Source organism: Pongo abelii, chromosome 22, assembly GCF_028885655.2.
Source record: "Pongo abelii isolate AG06213 chromosome 22, NHGRI_mPonAbe1-v2.0_pri, whole genome shotgun sequence".
NCBI classification, from domain to species: Eukaryota; Metazoa; Chordata; class Mammalia; order Primates; family Hominidae; genus Pongo; species Pongo abelii.
Window position 1 is genome coordinate 52771847 of NC_072007.2, and position 26813 is coordinate 52798659.

The 26813-nt window shown below is 50.4% G+C and overlaps 1 protein-coding gene across 4 annotated transcripts; it reads right to left on the reverse strand.

Moving 5' to 3' along the window:
• Nucleotides 1-1479: 1479 nt before the first annotated feature.
• On the reverse strand, nucleotides 1480-25525 carry TMPRSS3 (transmembrane serine protease 3). Of its 4 annotated transcripts, none has more exons than XM_024239207.3 (12): nucleotides 24911-25525; nucleotides 19468-19572; nucleotides 18473-18589; nucleotides 17950-18073; nucleotides 14971-15096; nucleotides 13519-13562; nucleotides 12584-12749; nucleotides 11609-11778; nucleotides 9729-9824; nucleotides 6142-6284; nucleotides 5317-5469; nucleotides 1480-2374 (listed from the first exon to the last, which is right to left on the reverse strand). In XM_024239207.3, exons 1-12 carry the CDS (start codon nucleotides 25002-25004, stop codon nucleotides 2357-2359), a joined length of 1356 nt encoding a protein of 451 aa, XP_024094975.3. In that variant the 5' UTR covers nucleotides 25005-25525; the 3' UTR covers nucleotides 1480-2356.
• Nucleotides 25526-26813: the final 1288 nt, after the last annotated feature.

The window sequence follows — 26813 nt, forward strand, 5'->3', positions numbered from 1 at the left end:
CATCCACTCCCTCCAGACACCGCTCACTCCCTCCAGACACCATCCACTCCCTCCAGACACCATCCACTCCCTCCAGACACCGCTCACACCCTCCAGACACCATCCACTCCCTCCAGACACCATCCACTCCCTCCAGACACCATCCACTCCCTCCAGACACCGCTCACACCCTCCAGACACCATCCACTCCCTCCAGACACCATCCACTCCCTCCAGACACCATCCACTCCCTCCAGACACCGCTCACACCCTCCAGACACCATCCACTCCCTCCAGACACCATCCACTCCCTCCAGACACCATCCACTCCCTCCAGACACCATCCACTCCCTCCAGACACCATCCACTCCTTCCAGACACCATCCACTCCCTCCAGACACCATCCACTCCCTCCAGACACCGCTCACACCCTCCAGCCACCGCCAACTCCTTCTGGCCACCAATCACACCCTCCGGTCACTGCTCACTCCCTCCAGTCAGGGATCACTCCCTCCAACGACCACTCACACCCTCCAGCCACTGCTCACACACTACAGCCACCACTCCAACCCTCCGTCCAGGTCTCACACCCTCTGGCCACTGCTCATTCCCTCCAGTCACCACCCACACCCTCCGGCCACTGCCCACACCCTGCAGCCACCGCTCAAACCCTCTGTCCAGGTCCCACATCTTCTGATCACTGCTCACTCCCTCTGGTCACAGCCCACACCCTTCAGCCACCACTCACACCCTTTGGCCACCGCTCACTCCCTCAAGACACTGCTTACTCCCTCTGGCCACCACTCACACCATCTGGCCATTGCTCACACCCTCCTGCCACTTCCCACTCCCTCCAGCCAGAGCTCACTCCCTCCGGCCACACCCTTCGGGTGCCACTCAAAACCTCCGGCCATGGCTCACACCGTCCAGCCACCGCTCATACCATCCAGTCACCGCTTATGCTCTCTGGCTACTGTACACTTCCTCTGGCCACTGCTCACACTCTCCGGCCACTGCTCACACACTACTGCCACCACTGAGACCCTCCATCCAGGTCTCCCACCCTCCAGCCACTGCTAACTCCCTCTGTACAGGGCTCACTCCCTCCAGCCACCGCTAACACCCTCCGGCCACCACTCACTCCCTCCAGCCACCGCTCACACCCTCCGGCCACCGCTCACTCCCTCCAGCCACCGCTCACACCCTCCGGCCACCGCTCACTCCCTCCAGCCACCGCTCACTCCCTCCAGCCACCGCTCACACCCTCCAACCACCACTCACTCCCTCGGGCCACCACTCACACCCACTACTTTGCCTGGCCTTGCTCTACTTTTGAGTTTTGTGTATGACATGAGCTGATGCTGATCTGCTGAGCAACCTGTTCCGACAGAAGAATGCCAAGTCCGCAATGCACACAGGAGAGATGACGGTAATGGAGTCCCTGGAATTCAGTGGATGATTTTGATTCACATGACCGGTCCACTCAGACACACCAGACAATGAGGGAAGAAAACATATTATTTGGAATCAAAGGACAATAATACGTCAAGCACCAAATGCTACAAAGAAATCATGAAAATAGGCCTTAGACGAGTCATTCCTAGATTAACCTCCCCGCATGTGAAAATAAGTCTTGGAAGTAGAAAGGGTGGGCTTGGTTCTGGTCCCTAGAGATAAAAACGTGCAGTGACTGCACTTCTGCAGTTCTGGGCCGGTGCGTCTTTTCTGAGTGGCTGTTGGTGGCTTTGCACCTGAGGTGACATAACTGCTTATCTCGTCAGGAATTTTGCAAGACCCCTGGGGAGAAAACCAAATGGACCGGTGGGAAAGGCCGCCCTTGCAAGTTGCTGCTTCTTTTGTTTTTAGTGAAGATCAGAAAGGAGCGTGAGGCTGGGCGTGGTGGCCCATGCCTGTAATCCCAGCACTGTGGGAGGCTGAAGCAGGCACACTATTTGAGGTCAGGAGTTTGACAGCAGCCTGGCCAACATGGTGAAACCCTGTCTCTACTAAAAATACAAAAATTAGTCGGGCGTGGTGGCGGGCACCTGTAGTCCCAGCTGCTGGGGAAGCTGAGGCAGGAGAATCGCTTGAACCAGGGAGGCGGAGGCTGCAGTGAGCAGAGATTCCGCCACTGCACTCCATCCTGGGCAACAGAGCAAGACTCTATCTCAAAAAAAAAAAAAAAAAACCAGAAAGCAGCTTGAAGGTTGTGCTGGAATCAGATGGAAGGGTGCCTCTTTCGGGCCTGCTGCTGGTGCCGGAACGCAGAGCTCCGAGGGTGTTTGCTTATGTGCAGGTTCCTACACTGGAGTCCAGGGGAGGATCGGGCTGTCTTCATCACCGCAGGAACTCAGGTGGCTACTTGTCCCCTTCCTTTTCAGGTTTTTAGGTCTCTCTATAAATGAAAACAAAGATGTTATTGTTTTTAGCAGTTCCAGCCATCCGTGCAACATGATGACGGAGCCGGCACCTGCATTTTGCCCTGTGGGAATTGTGGGGCTGTTCTCCACGATGAAGACAACGTTGGCCTCCCCCTGGGGCTGCCAGCTCTGAGTGGATCCCGGGCAGGCATGAAAAGCTCCAATGAGCAATGCATCCGCAGGTCCCACCTCCGCCCTGTGACAGTTCCGTCACTTCCATAGGAACCTTCCAGGTCTCGGCACTGTGTTCCTAAGTTTTGGTTTGAGTCAGAACAATTTTGTTTTAAACCCCCAGCTAGATAGAGAAAAGTGCTGGATGAAAATGAAGATGAGTCCACGGGCATGCCACCAACTAGCACACGGGACACTTCCCCACAAGACAGTGAGTGCTCGGAAGGCCCTCACATTGACATTCCTCACAATGGACAACTGAAACGCACAGCGTGCCCACTGGAGAGCCTCCCAGGAAAGGAAGTCTCTTCTGGGTCTCCCCTAGGATGTCTGAAGAGGGACTTGGGAAAGGGTGTGTCAGGCTGCGCAACTCATGCATGCACTGGTGGGTTGGAGGCAGCGGATGACTAAGGCGTTGTGCAGGGAGCAGGGGCTCCAGGCATTGCCGGAGCCAGTGTCACAGACGAGCTCCTCCACCACAGCTTCACCACAACAGGGGAAACTGCCTCCAAGACCCTCCCACGGTTTCTCAGTGTGCCCTGAAGCCCCCCATGCAACAAATTCACCAGGGTCTTCACCCCAGACCTCGCAATCAGACTCCAGATAAATGCCCTGCAATCTTCACATTTAACAAACAGCCTGAGAGAAGCTTCTACACCCCTAAGTTTGAGATCTTTTGATTCTGCTCTGCAGTCACACTGGGACCACATCAGGGATCTGATGTGACACACACTCTGCCCTTGTTAGCTGGGGGGCCTCATGCAGGTCGCCTCCACTGTAGTACAGGGAGGGTCACAGGCTCTGTGGCCCAGGACGGTGCTGACATGGGAGGGGCTGAGGCGGCCCCATCGTGGAACCATTGTGAGCGGGCTCCCCAGACTGATTTTGAACGTTTGTCTCCAGCTCACCCACGACAGCTGGAAGACATGGCAGTGGGCTTCTCTGCCTTGTGCCTTCAGTGTCTTAAGGGGGACTTTTAGGATCACCAGCTCAGTGCTTAGCCCCTGGGGATCTGTGTCTCGTGAACGCCTCCATGTACTGCAGACCCGTGTGGAGGACCGGCTTCTCCTTTCCTGCCCTTTGCCCTCTGTGCTCACACGACCCTTCTGTGCCCCAGGCTCCCACAGCACCCTGAACAGTGAGGAGGTCTCCCATTCAGTTGTCCATCCTGGTCCTTTCTACAGTGCGGGCGGGCTGAGCTGAGCTTTATACTGAAGAGCATTGCAGGCCACTCAGTGCCTAGTACGGGGCCAGGCTGCCTCTCCCAGCAAGGTGAGCAGGAGCAAGCACTTTCCACCGAGCCCAAGCACAGTCCTCACCACTCCCCGAGGGTGTGCTCAGGGCTGCACGGCCGCAGTACTGGAGGTGAAACTAGCCCAGGTCTCAGTCCCAGGCCTCACCCTGTGCTGGTGGGCACCATTCTGCAGTTTCTCATTTAAAGCACAAAATCAATGAGAGCAAAATGGGAATTAACGCCTGAGGCACATTCAGCATTTGATGTCCTTTCCTGGTCAATTGTTTCAAATTAAATGAGCTTTTTAAAAAGGTCTTTGAGCCTTGGAGACAGAAAGCTGACTGGTGGGTGCCAGAGGCTGGGGAGAAGAGTGGAGTCGCGAGTAACTGCATGCTTCTAGGGTGCCGTGTGTCTTTTGGGAGATGAGAATGCTGGGAACTGACAAAGGTGGTGGCTGCACAGCCCTGGGAATATGCTGATGCTACAGGGTTGTTCACTTTAAAATGGTGAATTGTATGTTATATAAATTTCACCTGAATTAGGAAAAAAGAACGGACTTACTTTGACGTCATTGTTAGTTCTTGGAAACTACGACTTTAAGCAAAATGATATATAATGAAACCAATTTTTTTTTTCTCATCGACTTTATAACAAAATTACCTTGCAAACAAGGATGTTGCTGGAGGGCCTGTGTGCACTGTTTCTCCTAAAGCTGCAGTTTCCAAGATCCCATCAACCGTATTAAGTGAGGACCTCCTGTGTTTGAAACCATCCCAAGGAGTGGGGTGAGAGACCGTCTGAGATCAAGCCAGCAAATGTTTCCCCAGCGCCCACATGAGAAAGGCGCTGCGTTCACCTGCCAGCGCGCAGCTGCCAGGGTCCCAGCGAAGCCCTAAGCCTCCTTCTTCCTCCTTCACCATCTCAGGGTTGCCCTTCATGCCCGGGTCCTGCCAAGCCAGCCTTGCTGTTGGGTGCTCCCCTGCAGGCCCCTCCCACTTTCATGCCTTCCCCTCCAGGACCCCCCACCCCCACACCACCAATGCAGAGCTCCCCAAGCCCCTCCTGACTGCGGATGCTGCCTCTCATCCCTGGCTCCCAGCGAGGTTCCAGCCCCTCAGCAGGCAGACAAGGTCCTCTCCTGCACTGTCTCAGCCCCCTGCCCTCTCCCACTTTCTCCCTGCTCCTGGCACACGGGGCACGCCCGACCCATCCCCATCCCAGCGGGGGCTCCTCCTTGCTGCCTCCTCCTTTCCCATGTCGTGAGGCTCCTTCTTCCTCCCGGCCCCAGCTCCTCTGCCTGCCAGGCTGCACCCACCCACAGCTGCCCAGGACTAGCGGTGATCTCTGTTTTCAGCACAAGCGTCTGACACCCTGGAGCCACCAAATCACTGCTGCTGAATTGACAACCACTCGGTCACTCCCTGGTTTTTATAGCAAGACCAGGGTTGCATTTAATGGACCCTAGGGTCAAAAGCCAGGGGCAACATGAGCTGGGGAGGGCGCCGCACCCACCTCCATCTGCTCGTGGATCCAGTCCAGGAAGGAGGTGACACGGGTGTACACCCCAGGCTTGTTCACCTCTGCACAGCCGATGCCAAAGCTGGTCGCTCCCACTAACTTCCACAGCCTCCTCTCTTGACACACCAGGGGCCCCCCGCTGTCCCCCTGGGTGACAGAAAAGAAGCAAAGATTGGGGTACAGGCACTGCCATGCGAGATTGCTTTCTGTAGACAGTCTGCCATGTGAGGCTGCTTGCTGTGGAGTTGGGACCCCCCTTCATGACGTCACAGTGGATGACCCAGTTTACAGAAGGGAACCCACCAGCCCTTCCAGACACAGCATCCCCAAGAGAGGATGTCCCTCGGCCCCTTTGGGGTACTGCCTCCAGCTGTGTGTCCCTTCCAGAATGCAGACCCTGACCCTCTGAAGCTCAAGGGCAGCCGGTGAGAGGGAGGGTCTGCCTGGCCAGGGCCCTCAGGTGACCTGTGATCCACCTGGTAGAACTGGAGTCCCACCCACTGCAGCTTTCGGAGAGCCAGATTCACTGGTTCCCCGCCACCTACCACCCCACCACCTGCCTCCCCTGTGGTCCCCTACAAAGTCAGAATTGGAGGGGAGCAGCATGAAACCCCTCCCACCACCCAGCACCCATGCAGAGCCAGATCGCTGGGTAAACACAGGCCTGGCAGCCAGGAAAAGGAGTGATATCTTGAGCAAATTTCTTCTCCACGCCCTGTAAATTTACTTTTTGTTCCGTCACAGGGAAACGCTGGCAATGGCCTGTCCCAAGGGCTGGGTCACCCTGCCACGGCCTCGCACACCGCCGTGGCCCCGTACCTGGCAGCTGTCCACACCACCCTTCAGGTAGCCCGCGCAGAGCATGGAAGGGGAGATGATGCCACCGTACACATCCCTGTGGTTGCAGATCTTGTTGGAAATCAAAGGGATGGCCGCGTGGTTCAGGACAGGGGAGGCGTCACCTGCTCCAAAACAAGTGAGGGGATGTGTGTGAGAAGGAAGCCCGGCTCAAAACACAGAGGGCGCATGCTGAGACCACAGGGACGAGGGAACGAGGGAGGAGAGGGATGCTCCCTGGTGTAATGCAACGGCAGAAAAGGACAGGGCCCTGCGGGTGGGACAAGTAGACTCCCACTGTCTCAAAGCACATCAAGCCCAGAGCTTGCCCTCCTATGAGTAGCCGCAAGGGGCCACTCTGCTTCAAGGCAGGGCCACCGACTCTCCTAAGGTGTCCAAAGTGGAGGAGGAGTGGGGGCAACAGTGGCCAAGTCACCTCCTCCCCAGGTCACCAGCCCAATCAGCCATCAGAACACCCCAGGTTACGGGAGGGAAACTGAGGCTCAGGAAGGTCACTCACTCAGCATCTTTGTGAACTCTGGGATGGTCAGCAGAAAAATGACCCCCAAAGACATTCTCACCCCAATCCCCAGAACCTGTGACTGTGTCACCTTACAGGGCAAATGGGACATTGCAGGTGCATTGAGAGACAGTCCTTGAGTGGGGAGATGATCCCGAGTAAGAGGGTGGACCCGACAAAGTCACAGGGGTCTTTGGAGGAGCCGGAGGAGAAACTGTGACGACAGAGCAGGGACCAGAGTCAGAGAGAGATTCGAAGATGTGGCATTGCTAACCCGGAAGACCAAGGAGGGGCACAAGCCAAGCAGTGCGGGCAGAGCGCAGACGCTGGGAAAGGCAGGAGACAGGTTCCCCAAGGGCCTCCAGGAGGAGCCAGCCCAGCCCACAATTGACGCCAGCGCCCTGAGACTGAGTTTGGACCTGTGACCTTCCTAACTATGAGATGATACCTTTCTGTCATTTTAAGCCACGAATTTGGGGTCATTTGTTGCAACAGTCACAGAAGACTTAATCCACCTGCAGTGGGCCAAGCACGTGCCCGACACCAAGAGATGGACTCCTCAAACTTAGCTGGTTTGTGACCCAGGCATCTTGGTGTTTTAAAGACTCCATAGATTCCATGGAGACAACAAAATCACACAATGACAGGACCCTGAGGGACTGCTCTGAGGAGCGCATAGTATCACAAGACACTCAGCTTTCTGCCCGGAACGTGCCAAAACAGCTCAATGCGTTATGGGAGGAGATTCCAGCACAGGCTGGGGCTGAAGCCGCATCAGGACAGGGGTCATCGGACCTTTTGCGCTGGACAGAGCAGATTGACAGCGAGAAGCAAATCTGCGGCGGGATGGAGAATCTCCTGGGAGGATGAAGCTGTTGCACAGCCTCCTCTTCGGAGCCCAGTGTCATCAGAATGACTCTGACGGGCTGGGTGGTCCTGAATGAGAGCCCACCGTGAAAGGAACGGGAGCATAGATTGGTCTCCCAGCTCCCACCACACACCAGGGGTGCTGGTTCCGATGAAGCTGGAAGGGACCTGGACCAGCCACACTGGCACAGAACTGGGCCTGGGCTGTGTGGGTGGGTTGGAAACTACAGAGAGCTGTGAGTGCCTTCGGCCGGGTGGGCAGCCCTGCCACTGGGTGGGGGAAAGTAGGCCCCGCAGACTCGAAGCATCTGGGTCAGCCCTTGGGTGACTTCAGCCGGGGGTGGGCTCAAGTAATCGGTGTTGAGAGGAAAACACTGAACATCCTGTGTTGGGTTGAACTGTGGGCCCCTCCAAAATATGCCTACCTGCCACTATGGAGCCCAACCTTATTGGGAATAGGGTCTTTGCAGATGTAATTAAGGTAAGAATCTCAACATGAGATCTCCCTGCGTTTAGGGTGGACCCTAAATCCAACGACTTGGTGTCCTTATAAGACACAGGAGAGGGAAGTTTGAGATACAGAGACACAGCGGGCAAAGCCACGGGAGGAAGGCGGCTGAGGCTGGAGATCCAGCTACAAGCCCAGGAATGCCGATGCAGCTGCAGCCATAGCCACCGCCACCAGAACCCAAAGGAAAGGGGTCAGAACCTCCAGGAAAACCACCCTGCAGACACCTCAGTTGGATGTGGAAATAAATTTCCATGTTTTTTGTTTTTTTTTTTTTGGTCTTTTAAACACAAAGTCTCACTCTGTCACCCAGGATGGAGTATGATGGCATGATCACGGCTCACTGCAGCTTAGAATTCCTGGGCTCAAGCAATCCCACCCCAGCCTCCTGAGTAGCTGGGACCACCATGTCAGGCTAATTTTTGTTTGTTTGTCTGTCTGTCTGTTTGTTTGTTTTGAGACAGAGTCTTGCTCTGTCACCCAAGCTGGAGTGGAGTGGCATGATCTCGGCTCATTGCAACCTCTGCCTCCTGGATTCAAGTGATTCTACAGCCTCAGTCTACTGAATAGCTGGGATTACAGGTGTGCGCCACCATGCCTGGCTAATTTTTGTATTTTAGTAGACACAGGGTCTCACCATGTTGGCCAGGCTGGTCTCAAACTCCTGAACCTCAAATGGTCCACTTGCCTCGGCCTCCCAAGGTGCTGGGATTACAGGCATGAACAACCGCACCCGGCCCAGGCTAATTTTTTTTTAATTTTTTGTAGAGACAGGGTCTTGCCATGTTGCCCAGGCTGGTCTCAAACTCCTGGGCTCAAGCAATCCTCCTGCCTTGGCCTCCCAAAGTGCTGGGATTACAGGTGCATGCCACCATACCTGGCTAATTTTTGTATTTTTTGTAGAGACGGTGTCTCTCTATGTTGCCCAGGCTGGTCTCAAACTAATGGCCTCAAGGGATCCCATAGACTCGGCCTCCCAAAGTGCTGGGACTACAGGTGTGAGCGAACACACCTGGCCAATTTCCATCGTTTTAAGCCACCCAGACTGTGATAATTTGTTAGAGCAGCCACAGAAAATGATTCCTCTTCCTACTAACAAAGAAAGTGATTGATGGAAAAACCTAAGACCCATGACCAGCTCTGTACCCACACTAAGGAAAGGGCGGCCCAGGCTTCATTTGCATGGACTATGGTTACTGCCACTCCTGCTTCCCTTATTATTACAGCGATCTCATCTGCTGCTGCTTCCACTTGCTCTTTATAGGATGAAGGAACACATCTTCCAAAGTCCCACAAGGCAAAGAGTCTTCACAAACATGAATCTTTGAGTTCTGAATGAAGCCTGGGAGGGTTGTCTAGGTGGGCTCTGTATGTCCTCAGTTAACAAGGCCAGGGGTCCAGGCAGGGGAAGGGAAACAACTGCTGTGTTCAAGAAGGTCTAACTCTCTCCTGAGAAGGTCTACAGGGTCATGTTGTCCCCATAACAATGGAACCGTGACTTCTGACCCACAGTTCCTCGGCTGACTGTGTGTCCTGAGCAGCTGACATGCACTCCCTGGCCGGGATATCTGGGCAGCCCATAGCAACATCACACTGGGACATTGGGAGAGCCCCCTCTGCAGCCCTCTGGGTTCTGAGCTCCCGGACTCAGAATCTTGGCTTCAGCCCACTGACCTCCATCCTCTGTGGCCCCCCATCCTGACGTCCAGCACACTTTTCCATCGGGGAAGTTCTCTTCAGAGTTAGGCAGGCACACAGGCTGGATCACCTCTGTTTGAAGGGAAACAACAGTTCTCAACTCAATTGAAGCAGGAGTCCGAGAAAACAATCTCATCTATGCTTCTGCCTCTGAGGAGCCCAAACTATCTCCCAAGGGAAGGAAGGTCAAGCCCTTGGTTATTTGAAAACGATCAGCTCACAGCAGGAGCCCCTTATCCCAACCACCACACCCAGAGCACTTAAAACTGTAAAACAGCCCTCCACCGTGGCAGCGTGAGGGAGCCTAAACCAGGGTCAGCACACCTCTTGTGGAAAGGGCTGAATAGTCAATCTTTCAGGCTTCATGGGCTGTGCCGTCTCTGGCTGCCATCGGAGCATGAAGACAGCCCCAGGTGATAGGCACCAACATAGGTGTGACTGTGTCCAGTAAAATGTCTATTTACCAAAATATGATGGGGCAGACCTGGCTCTCAGGCCAGCGCGTGCCCACTCCTGGCTAGATCACAGTGCATTTGTTGCTTATAGAACACGGCTCCATGAATATTGCTATGGTTCCTGGGATTTCTGGAAGCGACAAGTTTGCCTGTGTGTAGGGCTGGGTCCTGTGGGCCTCCCCCAAAGCCAGAGTGCCCTGCACGTACCTCAGGCTTTCATGTGAACACACCCTGAGGTTCCCCGAGCTTTTCTGTGCAGAACAGTAATGGAGAGATAGAGAAGGAATAAAAGAACTCACTTGAAACTTTGGCAAAGTACAGGTGCTGGCACCTCATTTCCTATAACCAATATCATTAATCATAGTTGGCAAACTGGCATCACCGTAATCATTTTCCTGCTTCTCTGGAAATATTTGTTTCCGGGCATTATGTGTCCATGTGACGGACACAGTAATGACTCTGCCAGGTAGAGCCTGCAGCTGGTCTCGGGCCAGGATTCTGCTCCAATAAGAGGCAATTCACCTATTTATTATGCTTTCCCTGCTTTCTTGAGAAGGAAAAAGGGCTTTAATTTATTTGGGTGTAGTCTCCTAGTACTTTGTTTGCATCTACGAGATGTTTGAAAGTTTTATCAGGTGTGGCTCTTCTGGCATTTTTGTAATGTCCAGAGGGCAGGGCTTGACTTTTTCAAGAAACAGCGTCTTTAGGAGCTGCTGGTTGGGAGAGAACTTTTCTGTACTTCCAGGGAGCTGAGGGTGCCCAGCATCTTTCAGCTTGTAAAGAAATGAGAGGACTCCACCACACCATGTGGCCAGGCTGGGAGGTTCTATTTCTCAACCGAGATGGCCCCTCTACCTGGAGAAACAGGAAAGTGCTCTTTGTCCCTACAGATGGATGACTCTCTTCTACCACCTAGAGGCCCCAGGTGGTCTGGCCTCAAGAAGCTCTTCCTGCCTCCAGGTGGCACCAACAGGGAGAAGGTGGCACCAGACAAAGCATACAGCCCACGAAGGCTCTAAAATTAAGTTATCATTGGAACTACAGCCCACCAATCTACCTGGCAGAGTCATCAGTGCATTCATTCTGTAGGCCAGGATCTACAAACGACATTTAAACAGGGTAACACTGAAAATGTAGGTAGGACTCAAGTCTGCAAACATGATAGCCACATTGTCCAGGATACAATTGAAAATCACTTGTCATACCAAGAGCTAGGAACATCACAACTTTAATGAGAAAAGATAATCAACTGATGCCAACACCAACATGAATCAGGAGTTGGAATTATTAATATCTGACAAGGATTATAAAGCAGCCATCATAAGAATGCTTCAATGAGCAATTGCAAATCCTCTTGAAACAAAGGAAGAGCTGCAGAACCACACAGAGACCCAGATGTACCATTGAACGTGAGTGGCCCAGCCAGCTTCATGAGGGCGATGTCATTGCCCAGCCTCTTTGGCTTGTACTTGCTGTGGTAGACAATCTTCTCCACCAAGTGGGATGGGGCTGGATTGTCCAGCAGGGAAACTAGACCCACCTGGATGGTCCATGACTTGGGGAGGTACAAGCTGAAATGAGAAGAGCAAGAGGTGAAGCACAGGAAAAGTCCAACCACTGAACTCATTGACCTCAGGTGTCCTGAAAACCTAGGAAGATGGTGGGAGAGGTTATCAGGCAAGATGTGGTCCCATCACCCTGCTTGTTTATGCTGTATATGCAACTGCACTGCCACGCCCTGCAGAAACACAGACCCACACCCCGTGTGTTTCCCAGACAGGCCTCACTCTCAGCACCTCTGAGGTCGTCTTGGCATTTGAGGGCTGAACTCAACATTGCTCACTGCAAGGAGTCTATCAGGGCCCATTCTTCATCAAACAGCAACAAAATGGGGAGTAAAAATATCAGGGAGAACCATTGTGTTTGGAAGTCTTTTTTGTAGTTTTCTTGCACTCTAAGCTCCTGAGATTTTAAGAAGAAGAGACCCAGCACCTGGCCCCCAACATATTCTCTCTAGCCTCCCGCACCACCATGTCACCCTGTCTCTGCCATAACATGGTCCACTGGAATTAGCTATGGGAATGTCTAGGTCCTTTCATTTTTGTGGGTTTCCTCCAGCACAAGAGCTTCCTTCCTCTTCTGGCTGCCCTTTCTGTAGGAGCTACAATCCTTAAAACAAGCTCAGCCTCACGAGTTACCCCCAGCCGATGATGATGGGTCCACAGTGAGGCTGGAGACTCCTCTCCAACTGTACATTACTTGGAGGTTGGTCTTTCTGTCTTCCCTCTGGACCCGCTTCTCACCACCCAAAGCAGCCCCACCCTGACATGACCCAGGAGTGAACAGGGGTCTGGGAAGATGGTCAGCAGCACTCACTCGTAAACACAGTGTGCAGCGGTGACGATCCACAGGGGCGTGATGACAGAGCCCCCGCACAGGTGGTAGCCCTGGAACTGAAGGCTGGCCTGCCAGGGCCACTGCGAGAGCAAGGACATGTTTCCACCCACGATGCGTGAGCTGTAGCCCCTTCTATGACCACAGGCTATGGAGGGGAACAAAGGCTTGTGGGTCCACCCTGCAGACTTCTTTGGGGGACATGGTGTCACCACCATGCACCTGCTCCCTCTCCCCACCCTCACTGCCCCCGTTCCCAGAGCTCACAGCAGCTCTAAGACAAGTGCTGCAAGGGGGAGCTCAGCAGGGGAGGTGGTCAGGCTCTTGGGGAGACCTGAGGATGGTGGGTGCTGTGGGGGATGCGGTGGGAAAAGCACCTGCCCTGCTTGGTCAGTGCCCAGCATTGGCAGCACCACTCCCCATCCTATTCCCCCAGTGATGACAACACCCTGGGATGTCAGGAGCAGGCAGGAACTTTCTGCAGCCCCCTCCTCACTGCCACTGGTGCACGCACCTCTCTGACTGCTCCAGACCCCACCCTTGCGGTGTGAACACTCCCCTCTGCCAGAAACGAGGGGCACTGCCCGAAGCCTGGAGTGGGCACTGTGCACATGTAAGGAGGAAGTGGGAACTGAGTCAGGGACTCAAGGCTCTACAGAGTGATGGGACATCATGGGCCTTGGTCCTGTCCTCTGCTAATGAGTTTCTCTGGCTGACTCCCCCACCTGACAGGTGAGGCCAAAGGGGGAGGATGACACTGCTCCCCTCCTTCGGCAGGTAGGGGTACACAGAGTTCCCGCCTGGCACCCAGGAGGAAGTGATACAGAGCCCCATGGGTAGAGAGGACTCTGAGGACAAGGAGATAGGACTTAGCATGTGCTTGCTCCTCCAGACCCCTGCCTTTCTGGAACTCTTACCTGTGCACTGCAAGGTAACCACGTGGCCAGAGGCACATCCCTCCCTAAAGAGGAGAAAAAGTAGGCTCCGTGAAAAATGCCCCAGATCTGTGAAAGGAACACTCTTAAAAACTCAATCTTAGGGTAACAGAAAAATAAACTCTATTTCCCCCTCTCTTGAATGTAGATTACAATTTTAGTCTATGTTCAAAAAAAAAAAAAAACCATGAGGATGAGGTCACACAATTCATTCTAAAACACTCGACCAACAGTGAAGTATTGTGTATACAACAGGCTGTTCTGTATTTCTAAGCTTTAGATAGCTAGTGATAAAGGATGTGTAAGGAGATATATTCTATCAACATATCACGCTGTCATTGCATGGCGATTCAGTCCAATGTTCTCCACCTCCTGGCCCCTAGGGACACAAGAGTGCCCAAGGGACAGTGTGGCAAGCTCTCCAGGACTCATTGTAGCCTGGGTTCACACACCTGGCAGAGGACTCCTTCCCTAGAGCAACAGAATTTTGATTGCCCCAAAGTTGACACTCCTACCCCCACCCCCACACACAGGTGGAGACCAGGGTGTGTGCTTTTCTCATAGTGAAGGGAAAGGGATCCCAAAATCTTTGTAACATTTTCTGCCTTTTGGGCCCCAGCTCATCATGCAAGAGAAAGCTAGTGTCACCAGACTGCGGATTTAGCACCCAAGACATGAGCTGTCCCTCCAGACTGCATGTGGGTCCCGGGGTGCTTATTCATCCCCGATGGACAGACCAACAAGCCTATTGTTCCCAGAGCAGAAAATGCACATCTTAGGGTTTGGGCCTAGATGTCAGGGAGAGAATATGGAATTGGATTCAGAACTCTTGGCTGTATCTTCTACACACAATCTAACCTGGGGCAAGGCAGGTGGTCCCTGTAAGTTTCAGTTACCTGATGCTTATTTAAGGACACCTGGATTTATCTTCCCCATGAGTTGTTGGGGAAAACATGTAAAATAAATAATGAATGCTAAAATACTTCGTAAACAAAGAAGGATAAATTTCTATCTTAATTTCTGTTTTTCTTCCTTTTACCCTCCCTCTCTTCCTCCCTTCCTTCTTTCCTTCCTTCCTTCCTCCCTCCCTTCCTCTTTTCCTCCCCACCCCCCTTCTTGCTTGCCTGCTTTCATTCCCCAGACACACCCAGAGTGTCTGTCACATGACAGTACATTGGTCACACGCACAGCATTGTTACCCTTCTACTCTATTTCCTTCCCTTTCTTTGTTGGGCCATACTTGCCCAGTTGGGACCAGGTTCTCGCACCCCCAGCCTGGCGCATCCACCAGTCTCATCAAGGTGGCCAACTCCCACCTTCCATCTGAGATAACACATGTATGCCTCTTAAGTCCTTGTGGAGTTGAGCATAGCATCACAAATCCAGCAGGTGACTCGATACCTGTGCAGACAACAGCATCGCCTGACCACCTACCTCACATATACTGAGTGGTGTAATGCAGTCACCTTGTCGTCTGGCAAGAGGTGATTGATGGACACAAACTCCTCCCGGAACTGCCCCTCCAGCGAGCTCAGTCTGAGGTTATCTGAACTTACATAGCTGCAAGCACATCAGAAACACAGACCCAACGTGGTAACTTTACACTTTGAAGCATTCAACCGATGTGCGAGTCACAATATTACAGGGATTGTACATGGGGGGATGTCATTTTGTCCCCCCAAACCCATCAAAGGCTTCCTTTTGCCAAGAGAATGAAGTTCACTCACCCTGGCAAGGCATTCAGTCCAGACCTTCTGTGTTCTGGGATGACCCCCCCGCTTCTGGCCTGCACCTGACGGCCCTGTCCACCCACCCTGGGCTGCAGCCACACAGTGAGTGACCACCTCCTGATGTCCTTGGTTGAGTCATTCTTTGTGCATTCCAGTGAAATGCCCTTTGCTTGGCCTGAAGCAAGTCCAGAGGGGAGGTGAGCACAAAACTAGGTGCAGTATTGTTGGGGGTCACCCAAGCAGGGACACCAAGCTCCCCAAGAACAGTGAGTTGGAGGAACAGGAGAGATGTCCCTCACCTGCCCAGGACCAGCTCAGGGCCCTACTGGAAAGAGATGAACACGTACAAGAAAGCAATTCCACGAACACCAGAGCCCAGCTCATGTTTACAGTGCCAGGATACAGGTCTTCTGGAGAACAGTGGTGAAAGTGATGCAACTTTTTAAAAAAGAATCACATGTTTGGAGAGTCACAAGATGGAAGATGGTGAATAAAGAGCCATGTTCTCCTTCCCTTGTGAAATGAACAAAACACAGTACAGTAGGCTTGTTTTCATGGTGAACACACCAGCTTATCAACAGGATTTCTTCAGCTTACTGTAAATGCTATGGGGATGTGTACATAGAATACAAAGTTCAATCAGCTTTGAGTTTCGAGGAAAATGCAATCAAGGCGGCGGGCACAACCTTCGCAGCCCTCCAAGGATTGCTCAGTGCACAGATTCCGCTGGCACTGGCATGAAAGAGCCGATTGTTGCTGGGATGGCTTGGTTCCAGTGCAGGTGGCGGGGCTTGTGCCAGGCAAGGGGACCCCAGTGCTGCAACTGGAGCCCCATGAACTGTCCGAGTCTCAAAGTGGTAACAATGACAGCCACAACCACACACTCCCCCAGTGTGCTCTTGTCGACCAAGCCCTTCCACACTCACAGCGTCATCGGAACTTCAGTTCCCCTCAAAGCAGGTGCTATTATCATCCCTCTTTTCTAAGAAAGGAACTGAGGCATGAGCTGTGTGTGGGATTTGAACTCAAGCAATCTAGCTTGACCGTCCTTTGGTTATTTATTTATTTATTTATTTTTGAATCACAGATATCTGACATAGGATGTAGTAGAGCAGAGAAGATTAAGGAAGGATTTTCAAGGAGAATTTAAAAAAATAAAACAAAATGCAGAAATAAATCTTAGAAACTGAAGCAATGGATAGAGAACAAAAGAACAAGCCTATAGAGAAGAAAGTAGGCAACATCGGGGTGAGAGATGGGGGACATTGCATTCCCTGGATTTCCTTGTAGAGGGAGCATGTTAAGGGTGAGAAGGAATATTTTACCAAACGGGCTGGGGTGGAAGAGAGACAGGAAGGTTACCCCCACCATGAGGTGGCCTCTACCTGATGCCTGGGACAGTGGGGACTCCTGACTTTGGTCTGCTGGGTGAGGAAGGAGAGGGATTGAGCTGAGTTTTTCTGCATGACAGAGCAGAGAGGCCTTGGGGTTTGCTCAGACAGAGGGGTGGTCCTCCAGGACAGAGGATGAGGGCAGAGAGAAGAGAAAAGGAGGCCCCCCAATACCCCCCACCCAATGAGTCAGAGGAAGAGGCTCAGCGGGGAAGAAAAATGCCCAATGGGGAAGCTCTCAGCTGTGTGCAGTGTGCGTGTGTGTGTGTGTGTGTGTGTGTGTGTGTACCTCTTCCTCCTTGTCTCTAAGGAATAATACATCGTTCCTGAAGACCTTAGTGTGGATGATTTTTGCTCTTCTCATTGAACTTGAATTGCAGCTCATTTCTGAATCTCAGTTGGTGTAGAGGGAAAGAGAGGCAGACCACAGGGCTGGAGGCTGGAGGGCATTTTGGCTTCCACCGGCTTTGGGGAAAGACAGCCGAGAATATGATGCATGGAATTTGAAAACTGAGACTCTGTGGAGGACTCAGGGCAGTGTGGCTTTAATGACCCCATCTGCTAGAGTACAAAGCAGAATGCAGCCTGCCTGCTTTGAGTGCTGAGACTTGAGAGCAAAGGGGAGTAAGGAGGCTGCTGGGGTAACCCGTGGAAGTACAGCAGCTGCAGGAAGTCAGAAGGTAGGGACCAGGGGAGAGAAGGAGGCCCATGCCTAGGCCAAAAATGTGTCACCCCAATGCAAAAAATCATGTAGGCAACACAAACACTAAAAAGTGAATAGTCAACTGTTATAGTTCTTTGTTCTACAAGTTGCTAAACAACTGTTTTGGATGATTGTGTCTTCACTAAATTTCTGACTTTCAACAATTGGTTCTGTGGGGTTCTTGGGGAAGCGTGCATGGACATTGATGTGACCACCAGGACCAAGCAGGAAAGTGTCCAGGAAGCTACTCTAGGAGCTGCAAGCTGAGGAGCTGGAGGGTTTTTTGGCTTTGTTTTTGTTTTTTACTTTGAAACTTTTTATTGTATGTTTGTATCTCCGATCCTGGCCTGGCCCTGAGAACCCCCAAACATGCCATTTCCCATGTGCCTTGAGCAAGTCGCTTAGCCTGTCTGGCCTTGGTTTGCTTGCCTGTGAAGTGAGGATGATATCGGGCATCCTAAGGTGGATGTGAGAATGGAATCTGAGAGCGTTAAAGCACCCAATAGTGCCCAACTAAATGGTAGTTGTCTTTCTTCATTGTTATCCTCTCTGTGTTTTGCCCATGGGTTGGAAATGCTTTTTAACTTACCTTGGGAAACCCAGCTGGGCACAGGCAACATTTGCATAGTGACCCTTCCAGTCATCGGAGCACATGGTCTTCCACGAAGCAGCTGTGAACACCTGGAGCACGGCATTCTGACCACTCACTCGGACTGGCCGATGCACAGAAAAAAAGGCTCATTAGTGGCCGGTGGAACCCTGAGACCACAGGCAGGGGTTTCTCCACAGCCAGCTCAAACCCCTCCTCTGCCAAATCTGACCCACTTCTTGTCCACAGCAGCCTCCCCAACACAGAGCAGTGACTCTGGACCCCTGAGACTTCTCGGTGGTGTCATCTTATTGCTTATGTGGTCTCCCCAAGTGAGTCAGAGCTCCATGGAAGGCCCTCCCTGACCCCCAGCCCAACATGTCTTTGGGCAAATGCCAGTTCAATCCCAGCTGAGGACATAACCTAAAAATGGCAATGACTTGGACCCATTTTACAGATGGAAAGGGTCAGGTTGGCTTCTGCTGCTTCCTTCTGCTTCCCCAGGGAAGAGCCATGACCTTACCACAGCGGTACTCGTCCTCCCCGTCTTTGCAATCTGAGACTCCATCACATCGAGCTGTCAGCTCGATACACTTAAAGGATGAGCGACACTTGTACTTCCCCGAGCAGTCGAAGTGGACTGGGAAAAGGGAGGAAGGCAGGAATTAACCAACAGCTCTTTCAGAGTGCAACAGTAACAACTGTCCACCTGCCACACGGCACGGAGCTGGCCCGTAAATAATGAAACCTGTATTGAAATTGCATCCCTGTCAGCAGCCTGTTTCCTGCAGCCCAGTTTCTGTTTTGAATTCCAATGGGTGGGGCTGCTGTGCCCCACTTTATCTCACTATGTGGTGAGTCTTCACCACAATGCAAGGTGAATTTAGACTCTGGAGGGCTCAAGGTCAAGAGAGAAACTGCATGGAGGGGAGCCGGCCTGCTGAGCCGGCCGAGCAAGAAGTCCTGACTGAGAACTGCTCAGCCTTCCTGGTTTCTCTAACCGAGGGCAGAAAGTGAATGAACTGTGGACCACACAGTGGGGCAGGTGGCGAATTGAACTGACCTGTGATTCAGGTATTTGAAAGAAAAATTGTTCCCTATTAGAGACCCTCCATCCAAATGACCCACTTTCTCAAAAGCCACATGCATCTTATTGTAAAAACAGCTGGTGCGCCTGCATTGCATGAATGGGTCTCTTTGTCTTCTCCCCGCTGCCCCGGTCAGTGCCTCCTTCCCATCTGCGGGATTCTATTTCATCAGCTGCCTTTGGCCACTCCTAACTGAGCAGGTTCCTTGGTGACAAAGCCATGAGCATGGCCAGCAGCCCTTGCTGCACCCCAGACTGACTTTACATTCATGTGGGCAAATAAAACTTCAAGTCAGCAAACCAAAAGGATGTTTGCCTCCAGTAATTAAGGCTGGGCAGCAGCAAAATGCTGGGGTGAGAGGGGGCGCTCATGAAAGTTTAACTACTTGGCTAGGTATTTGAGATCCTACTAAATAATGAATTGTACTCACTGCCCAGACCAATGGCCAGTGCTAGTATCAATGCAATGATCCCAATGACAATGATTGGAAAAAACTTCAATGGCAGCAGTGACAGGATCTGTGCAGCAACGGCATCTGCATCTGAAAACCAGAAAAAGGAAGAGCAGAAAGCCACAGAACTTGACTTGGAGTGGCATGAAACTTACAAATTTAGCTATCCCTTCCCCGTCCCCTCTTTGCAGAGAAGTCTCAGCCCAAAGAAAGATGTCTTAATTAGGGAAAGAGCCACCCACCAAGGGGCACATTCTCTAGAAGTTTAGTCCTACCTGCTCCACCTCTGACCCGGTTATTCCATGGGGGACGAGGGGATGGTGCTATGGGTTGAATACTATCCCCCAGAAAGACACGTTGAGGTCTTAACTCTTAGTACCTCAGAATGGCATCTTATTTGGAGATGGCCTGGAGAGTCTTTACAGAGTCATCTAGTTAAAATGAGGTCATTAGGATGGGCCCTAATCCAACGTGACTGTTGTCCTTATAAAAAGGGGAAAACAGCCGGGTGAAGTGGCTCACTCCTGTAATCCCAACACTTTGGGAAGCCAAAGTAGGTGGATCACCTGAGGTCAGGAGTTCAAGACCAGCCGGGCCAACATGGTGAAACCCCATCTCTATTAAAAATACAAAAATTAGCTGGGCATGATGGCAGACACATGTAATCTCAACTACTCAGGAGGCTGAGGCATGAGAATCGCTTGAACCCGGGAGACAGAGGTTTCAGTGAGCTGAGATCACACCACTACACTCCAGCCTGGGCAACAAGAGCAAAACTCTGTCTCCAAAAAACAAAAACAAAAAGGGGAAATCAGGGCACAGGGACAAATATGCATGAAGGGAAGAGGATGGGAGGAGACGCAGGCAGAAGTCAGCCTCATGAAGATGAAGGCAGAGATGGGAGCAATGCATCTACACGCCAAGAAGTGCCAAAGATTATTGGCAAACTACCAGGAGCTAGGAAGAGGCAGGGCATGGTGCCCTATGGACTTAAGAGGGAGCATGGCCTTGAAGACACCTTGGAATTCGGACTTCTGGCCTCCAGAACTGAGACAATAAATTCCTGTTGTTTTAAGTCACCCAGTTTTGGAGACTTTGTTTCAGCAGCCCTATGACACTAATATGGACAGCAACCCTATGACACTAATATGGAGGGGAAGTAGCATCCCAACTTCCAAGGCTGTTCCCCTGCAGAGGAGGGGGTGAAACCCACATGGGGGGCTTGCAGGCAGAGGTAGCGCTGAGATCTCCCAGAGGAGATGCAAGGACAAGATGTTGATTTTTGTTTGTTTGCTTAAATTTTTTCTTATAGAGATGGGGATCTCACTATGTTGCCCAGCCTGATCTCAAACTCCTGGGCTCAAGTGATTCTCCCCACTTGGCCTTCCAAAGTACTGGGATTACAGGCATGAGCCACCATGTCCAGCCGAGGACAGGATGTTGATACACCATTCTCCACAGCTGCTGTGCACAGACACTAACAGCTTTCGTTCCAGATCATCTCTTCAAGAATGTGTGTAGAGCAAACAGCCTTGGAAGATACAGATAGCATCTCCCTCCAGAGCAAGAGGCAGGTTTGTTTACTGTCCAGTTTAATAAATATAATGCCTTCCTGCAGAGCAAAGTTTGCACAGGTCTGCTTGCAGACCACTATAAAGATGAGGGTTCCCTTAACTCTGGGATATGCAGCAGTAATGCAAACTGCCTGCACGTGCAGCGTACACGTACTCCCACAGAGGCTGCTCCACATACCTCTGTGGGACTGAGAAGGCAAAGGCAGCCAACACAAACAGGATACTTGTGCCCCTTGCTGCACTGTTGAGGAATAGTCCTTTGTCTCTGACCCAGGACTCTCGTGTCTTCCAAAGCACCCATGAAATTGTGGCAGGCTAAATTTTGGCTTGCAAGTAAGGGTGACATCTCAGGCCCTTTACAGTTCTTGCCCCTAGAACCAGGCAAATCTGGTGGAAACAATATGAAAGGAGTGTCCAGATGCCTGGCCAGAAGTATAAGCCTCTCTGGGCAGCAGGAGAATTCCCACTAGCACTCTTCCTTCCTGGAGAGAGCAGGCCATTTCACCTAAATTACCTCATCAATCCTGAAAATACATAAATGCCCACGTTGTCTTTGTTAAAAATTAGGAAGATTGGAATCCAGAAAGGTGAGAGAAGCCTGCCCAGGGTCACACAATTGCCCAGGATGAGACTAGCACATGCCTCTCTTCTCCTAGTCTTGGACATATTGAGCCGAGAGCTCTCTCATAGAAGAGCTAAAAAGATCTTTCCCTGCCTGTCCGTGGAGACTCACAACTTCACCCTCTGGCAATAAGGAGTGTGATTATGAAATGATCAATATCAGCTGAGGCTGCCTAAGAAAGAAGAGAATTTGAAGACAAAAATGATGAAAAGACGTGGAATGCAAGGAGAAAAGAGTGTGCGGAGGAGAGGGTGAGCAGGAGATGGAGGAAGAGCAGGGAAATAGGAGCTGCACGTCGCAGATGTGGAGGCTGCGAGGAACGCAGAGTGAGGGAGGATGAGAGACCGTGGCAAGCTCTGTGTTTTAGGCCTGGACAAGCTCAGTGGTTTGTTGAGGCTGCATTCTCCATACCTAGAACAGCAGGGGACACACAGTAGTCCTTGATAAAAATGTGCTAGATGAATGAGTGAATGACATCATGATAATGAAGGCCGTTTTAACTCAGGGTCTGAGACCAAGTCCTTCCAGGACAGCCCATCTGTGGTGGTGAGCTGGCAGAAAGGATCCTCTCTCCACCCTCACACCTCAATCCCCCACACACTAACAATTCTCCTGTATGAGGATGCCCACCCTCCGTCTTATACTTAGAAATCTGCAGGAACCCCAGGAATGACATCTTCGCATTCTAGCTGCTCTGTATTTAAGTTGGATTTAGAAAATGACCCCAAATTGTCAAATCAAAGATTGACATTTAATCAAAAGGCTGTATCAGTTCCCGTTTGCCCTGCTTCTCTGCCAGGCTGCCCTGAGGGCACTGCAGGGGCCCCACGCCTCCTCTGTGCTTGGTCCTTGAGGACATTGCCTGGAATAAACAATGAAATGTACAGCATTTCTCCAAAGAAGGAATGCAAATGGCACACAAGTATGAAAAAGCTTTCAACTTCTTGACCAGCCTGCCCAACACGGTGAAACCCGCCTCTACTAAAAATACAAAAATTAGCTGGGTGTCGGGGCACGTGCCTGTAATTCCAGCAACTCAGGAGGCCGAGGCAAGAGAATCGCTTGAACCCGGGAGGTGGAGGTTGCAGTGAGCCGAGATCACGCCATTGCACTCCAGCCTGGGTGACAGAGCGAGACCTCGTCTCAAGAAAAAGAAAAAAAAAAAAGCTTTCAACTTCTTGAGAAATGAAAACAATGCAAATGAGACATAACTACATACCAACTTCACAATGATTCACATGAAGTGAAAGGAAATGGCCCCCCACCTACAGTCACAAGGATAGAAACTGTGTAAACTTCCCAACTGTGCAAACTTAGACACCGGAAAGCTCAAAAACAGATGAAAGTTTTGACCTAGCAGTTCCACTTCTAGGAATTTATCCTAAAATGTCACCATAGATATATGCAAATATTGACCCCCAAGGACACTTAGAAGAATGGCACTTATAATATTGATGCACAGGAAACGGACCAAATTACCCACAAAAAGGAATGGGTGAAATAACAAATGAGGTACATATATAATGGAATACCTATAGGAGGACAAGATGATATAGAAAAGGGGTGGTGAGATTTTCTGTAAAGGACCAGATAGTAAATACAGCACTTAAACTTTATGCGCCATGCGGTCTGTCCTAACGACCCCACTCTGCTGTTATGGCATGAAAGCAGACACAGACATTATGTGAACAAATGAGCATGTCTGTGTTCCAATAAAACTTTATTTACAAAAGCAGGGGGTGGGCCAGATTTGACCCATCAGCCATAGTTTGTCAACATCTAGAAAATATTTAATTATTTAATGCCATAGAAAGGTGAAGGTGATATTGTTAAAATTTTTTAAAAGCTTCAAAATAATACAAATAGTACATGTTACTTCCAAAGGAAATATAGATATATAGATAGAAAAAGGCAAGAAATTCAATAATAAATTGCTAATAGGATTATCTCTGAGTAATAGTGCTATTGTGGGTAATTTTTAAAAATCTTTTCAATGAACTGTGTTTTCTAAATTGTTCTTCTAATGAACAATACATTACTCTATTTACGAGGAAAAGTTTTTGTTCTTCCCCACTACTTTGTCATAGCAAAATAATCAAAAAATAAGAGAAAGGAATATTACAGTGCTATTAATATTCATATTATTTATATTATAAAATATTAGGAAAAACTATAGGTTAAACTATGACCAAATGGCTATGTAAATTGCATATCTACTTGATGGAATACTGTGATTCCATAAGAAAAAATTTATAAAAACCTTTTATGGAAAAAAACCCACCTGCCTATATCTGTACTGTGCATGAAACCACACATATGGGCAAAATCAGGAAGAGACTTTGCAGCCGTAAAAACCAGGTAAGTTTTGGGGGTCAGGTGATTGCAAGATTTTTTTTTCTTTCATTGACACTTAGCTAATTTTGAGCCATATTTTTAAATGTGTGTCTTTTCAGATACTTGAAACCTCTTCTCCCACCTCCCATCCTTTCCAAACCTCCTCCAAGCCAATTTTCCAGTTGGTTTAAAAGAAATCATTAGGGTGACCCCCACTCCCACTTTCTGGAACCTCAGGCAGAGCTCCTGTGGTTCCTCCCTAGCACCAATGTGTCAGGAATCTGCCTGCATCCAAGCCCTGACTTCCAGAACCAGCAACCCCACAGCTCCCTTTGACCAGTCCTGACCATCTCTGGTCAAAAATACCCTAGCCATATAGGTTGCTAGAGAGTCCACTGTTTTACCAGGCATTAGTGACTTATTTACAAAACCAACTTTTTTCCTTCAGTTGTTAGGAGCCACTCTGTCATCTGCTGCTGGATTTTAATCTAGGCCCCTAATATCTTTGGTGACATCCAGTTTATCCTGAGTTTTCGGAGGGACTGGTGGCCACTGCTTCTCAGGACTTCCTGGAGGACTCAGAGATTTCCTGGCCAGGATCTGACCTCCTTCAGGATTGACAGGGCAATTGTGGAGCCCCAGTCTCTGAAAACCTCCAACAAGAGAAGAAAACACCAGTCTCCAGGGAGAGAGCAAGGGGCTTAACCAAAGGATTCCTTCTCCAATGCCCCTTCTCCCCGAGATTCCACAGATCTAGGGAAGTGCAGGTGTCCAGCCTGTGGGTGTCAGAATGGCTGGGGAGATATTTCCCCCACAGGGACAGCCAGTCACAATGGTCACCTACATGAGGGTATGGGCAGAAATCGCAAGGTCCTCACCTGGGTCCACTTACCTGGGGCAACAGGACTTATTTTCAAATCATCAAGGCCAAAAAGCGATCGGAATGAGAAGGGGGCTTCAGCAGCAGGCGGATCATTTTCCCCCATGGTGACTATTTCAGGACCTCTGACATCCGGCTCCACCTCCACCTCTACCTCCTTAGCCGAGGAAGAACAGAAAGCATTTGTTCCCCTATTTATGCTTGTAGCATCAGGTGCGTCTTGGTCATACGGTAAATCTTTGAAATTCGACAGTCCACACAAAGCACATTCAGTATCGATTAACCAAAAACAGTCGTCTGGTGAGAATGCATTTTTGTCTGAGCTACAGCAGATAACAGAAAAGCTTCTAGAATAGCAAAAAAAAAAAAAAAAAGTATGAACTTAATTCTGCTAAGACAATGACTTTCCCGTTGTTTGTCCAGCCAATCTTCAAATCGATTGCTTTAGAGAGATTCCCTCTCACCATTTAGAAGTTGCCATATTGCTATTCTTCAGAAGATAAGTGACTCTCAAAGCCCTTTCCATCGCTTTTTTGTGATTGTTTTCACCTGTCCCACATAAACGCAATTCTTTCCCTGTGCGTGTGGTACACCTGCCATAAGCATAAGTAGTTTCGGTACTCACATAATTCCCGAGTCCCGAAAATGTAGATGGCTACTGGCTTCCCATAAACACAGCCCTTTTCTGGCTCACACGGGCATGACCTAATTAAGAATGAAAGTACCCAAGCCGTCCGGTGCCCGGTCCTTCCCCCACATAGCAAAGTGGGGAGTGGCTTTGGACCAACGGCTTGCATTAAAATAACCCTGGGGCTGTGTTTCCTATGAAAGAATTCCACCTATCACAATGCCAAGGAGACCAGAGACCTTTCTAAGTCATTCCCTATAACTCTGAGAGGGCGGAGGAAGCAGGGAAATAGCAGAAGATTCCCAATTAAATTCTAGTTCCCTCTCCCAGATATCAGGCATGGCTGCTCTGGGAACCTGCTTCCTCCAAGGGCTAAAATCCACAGGGGCTCCGGCAGGCACATCAACACAGATACTCAGATCATCCTCTTTCATTCCCTTTGTGACTACCTGTTGTAACATTTGAAATTCCAAAGGGATCTAGTAAGCCATTTGAAACAAACTGTGTTTCCCAACATCACAGTAAAATCTAAACAAGAGTTTTGTGCCAAAAATGTTTATTTCATTTCTATCGCAAGAAGAGCTTGAAAGAGTATCTTAGAAAAGCAAGAAGTTCATGTTGGCCCATTTTCTGGCTTTCATTCTTGCTGATACCTCTGTTTACTATCAGCATGTAGCAAATTACATAGTTTATCCATATAAAAAGAATAAGTGGGCAAATGGCTTCTGAAAGATGGAACCTGGGTGAGAACATCCCCTCCCAAATAGGCTGTGGTTGGCAGGCTGTACAACATTGAGAAATGTTGAGAAGCATCTTCTCTCCTCACATCCATTTTACTCACCATTTCTGGAGCTGCCATCATTAAAAGCAGAAATAATTTCCTTTTTCATTATAAAAACAAGTGTGATGGTAAGCAGGCCGCCAACAGGTTAGTCCAATCGGGGAATATTTTCCCCAAGTCACTCAGCCTTGTCGACTCAATAATCGCAGCAAATGGCATTATCGCAGGCATCTGTGTAACCCAAGCTGCGTGTGCCTATCAAGTAGCCCTTGGTGGTATGGCTGCAGAGACCAGGGAGGGAAAAATGTGGCTTCCCCTTTAATTAGTCAGTAAGGTGAGCAAACCTTTTCAGAAGCTTTGCTTCAGAGAGTGATCAGAACACAGCCACTCGTTTTACTTGAAAGAAGGGGTAGGCTCTGCCCAGTGCTGAGCGTGTGGCCGTCAAGAGGGCAGGCATACTCTTTGGTGGGGGTTTCTGTCCCTCCCTGTAACTGAGCCCCCAAGTT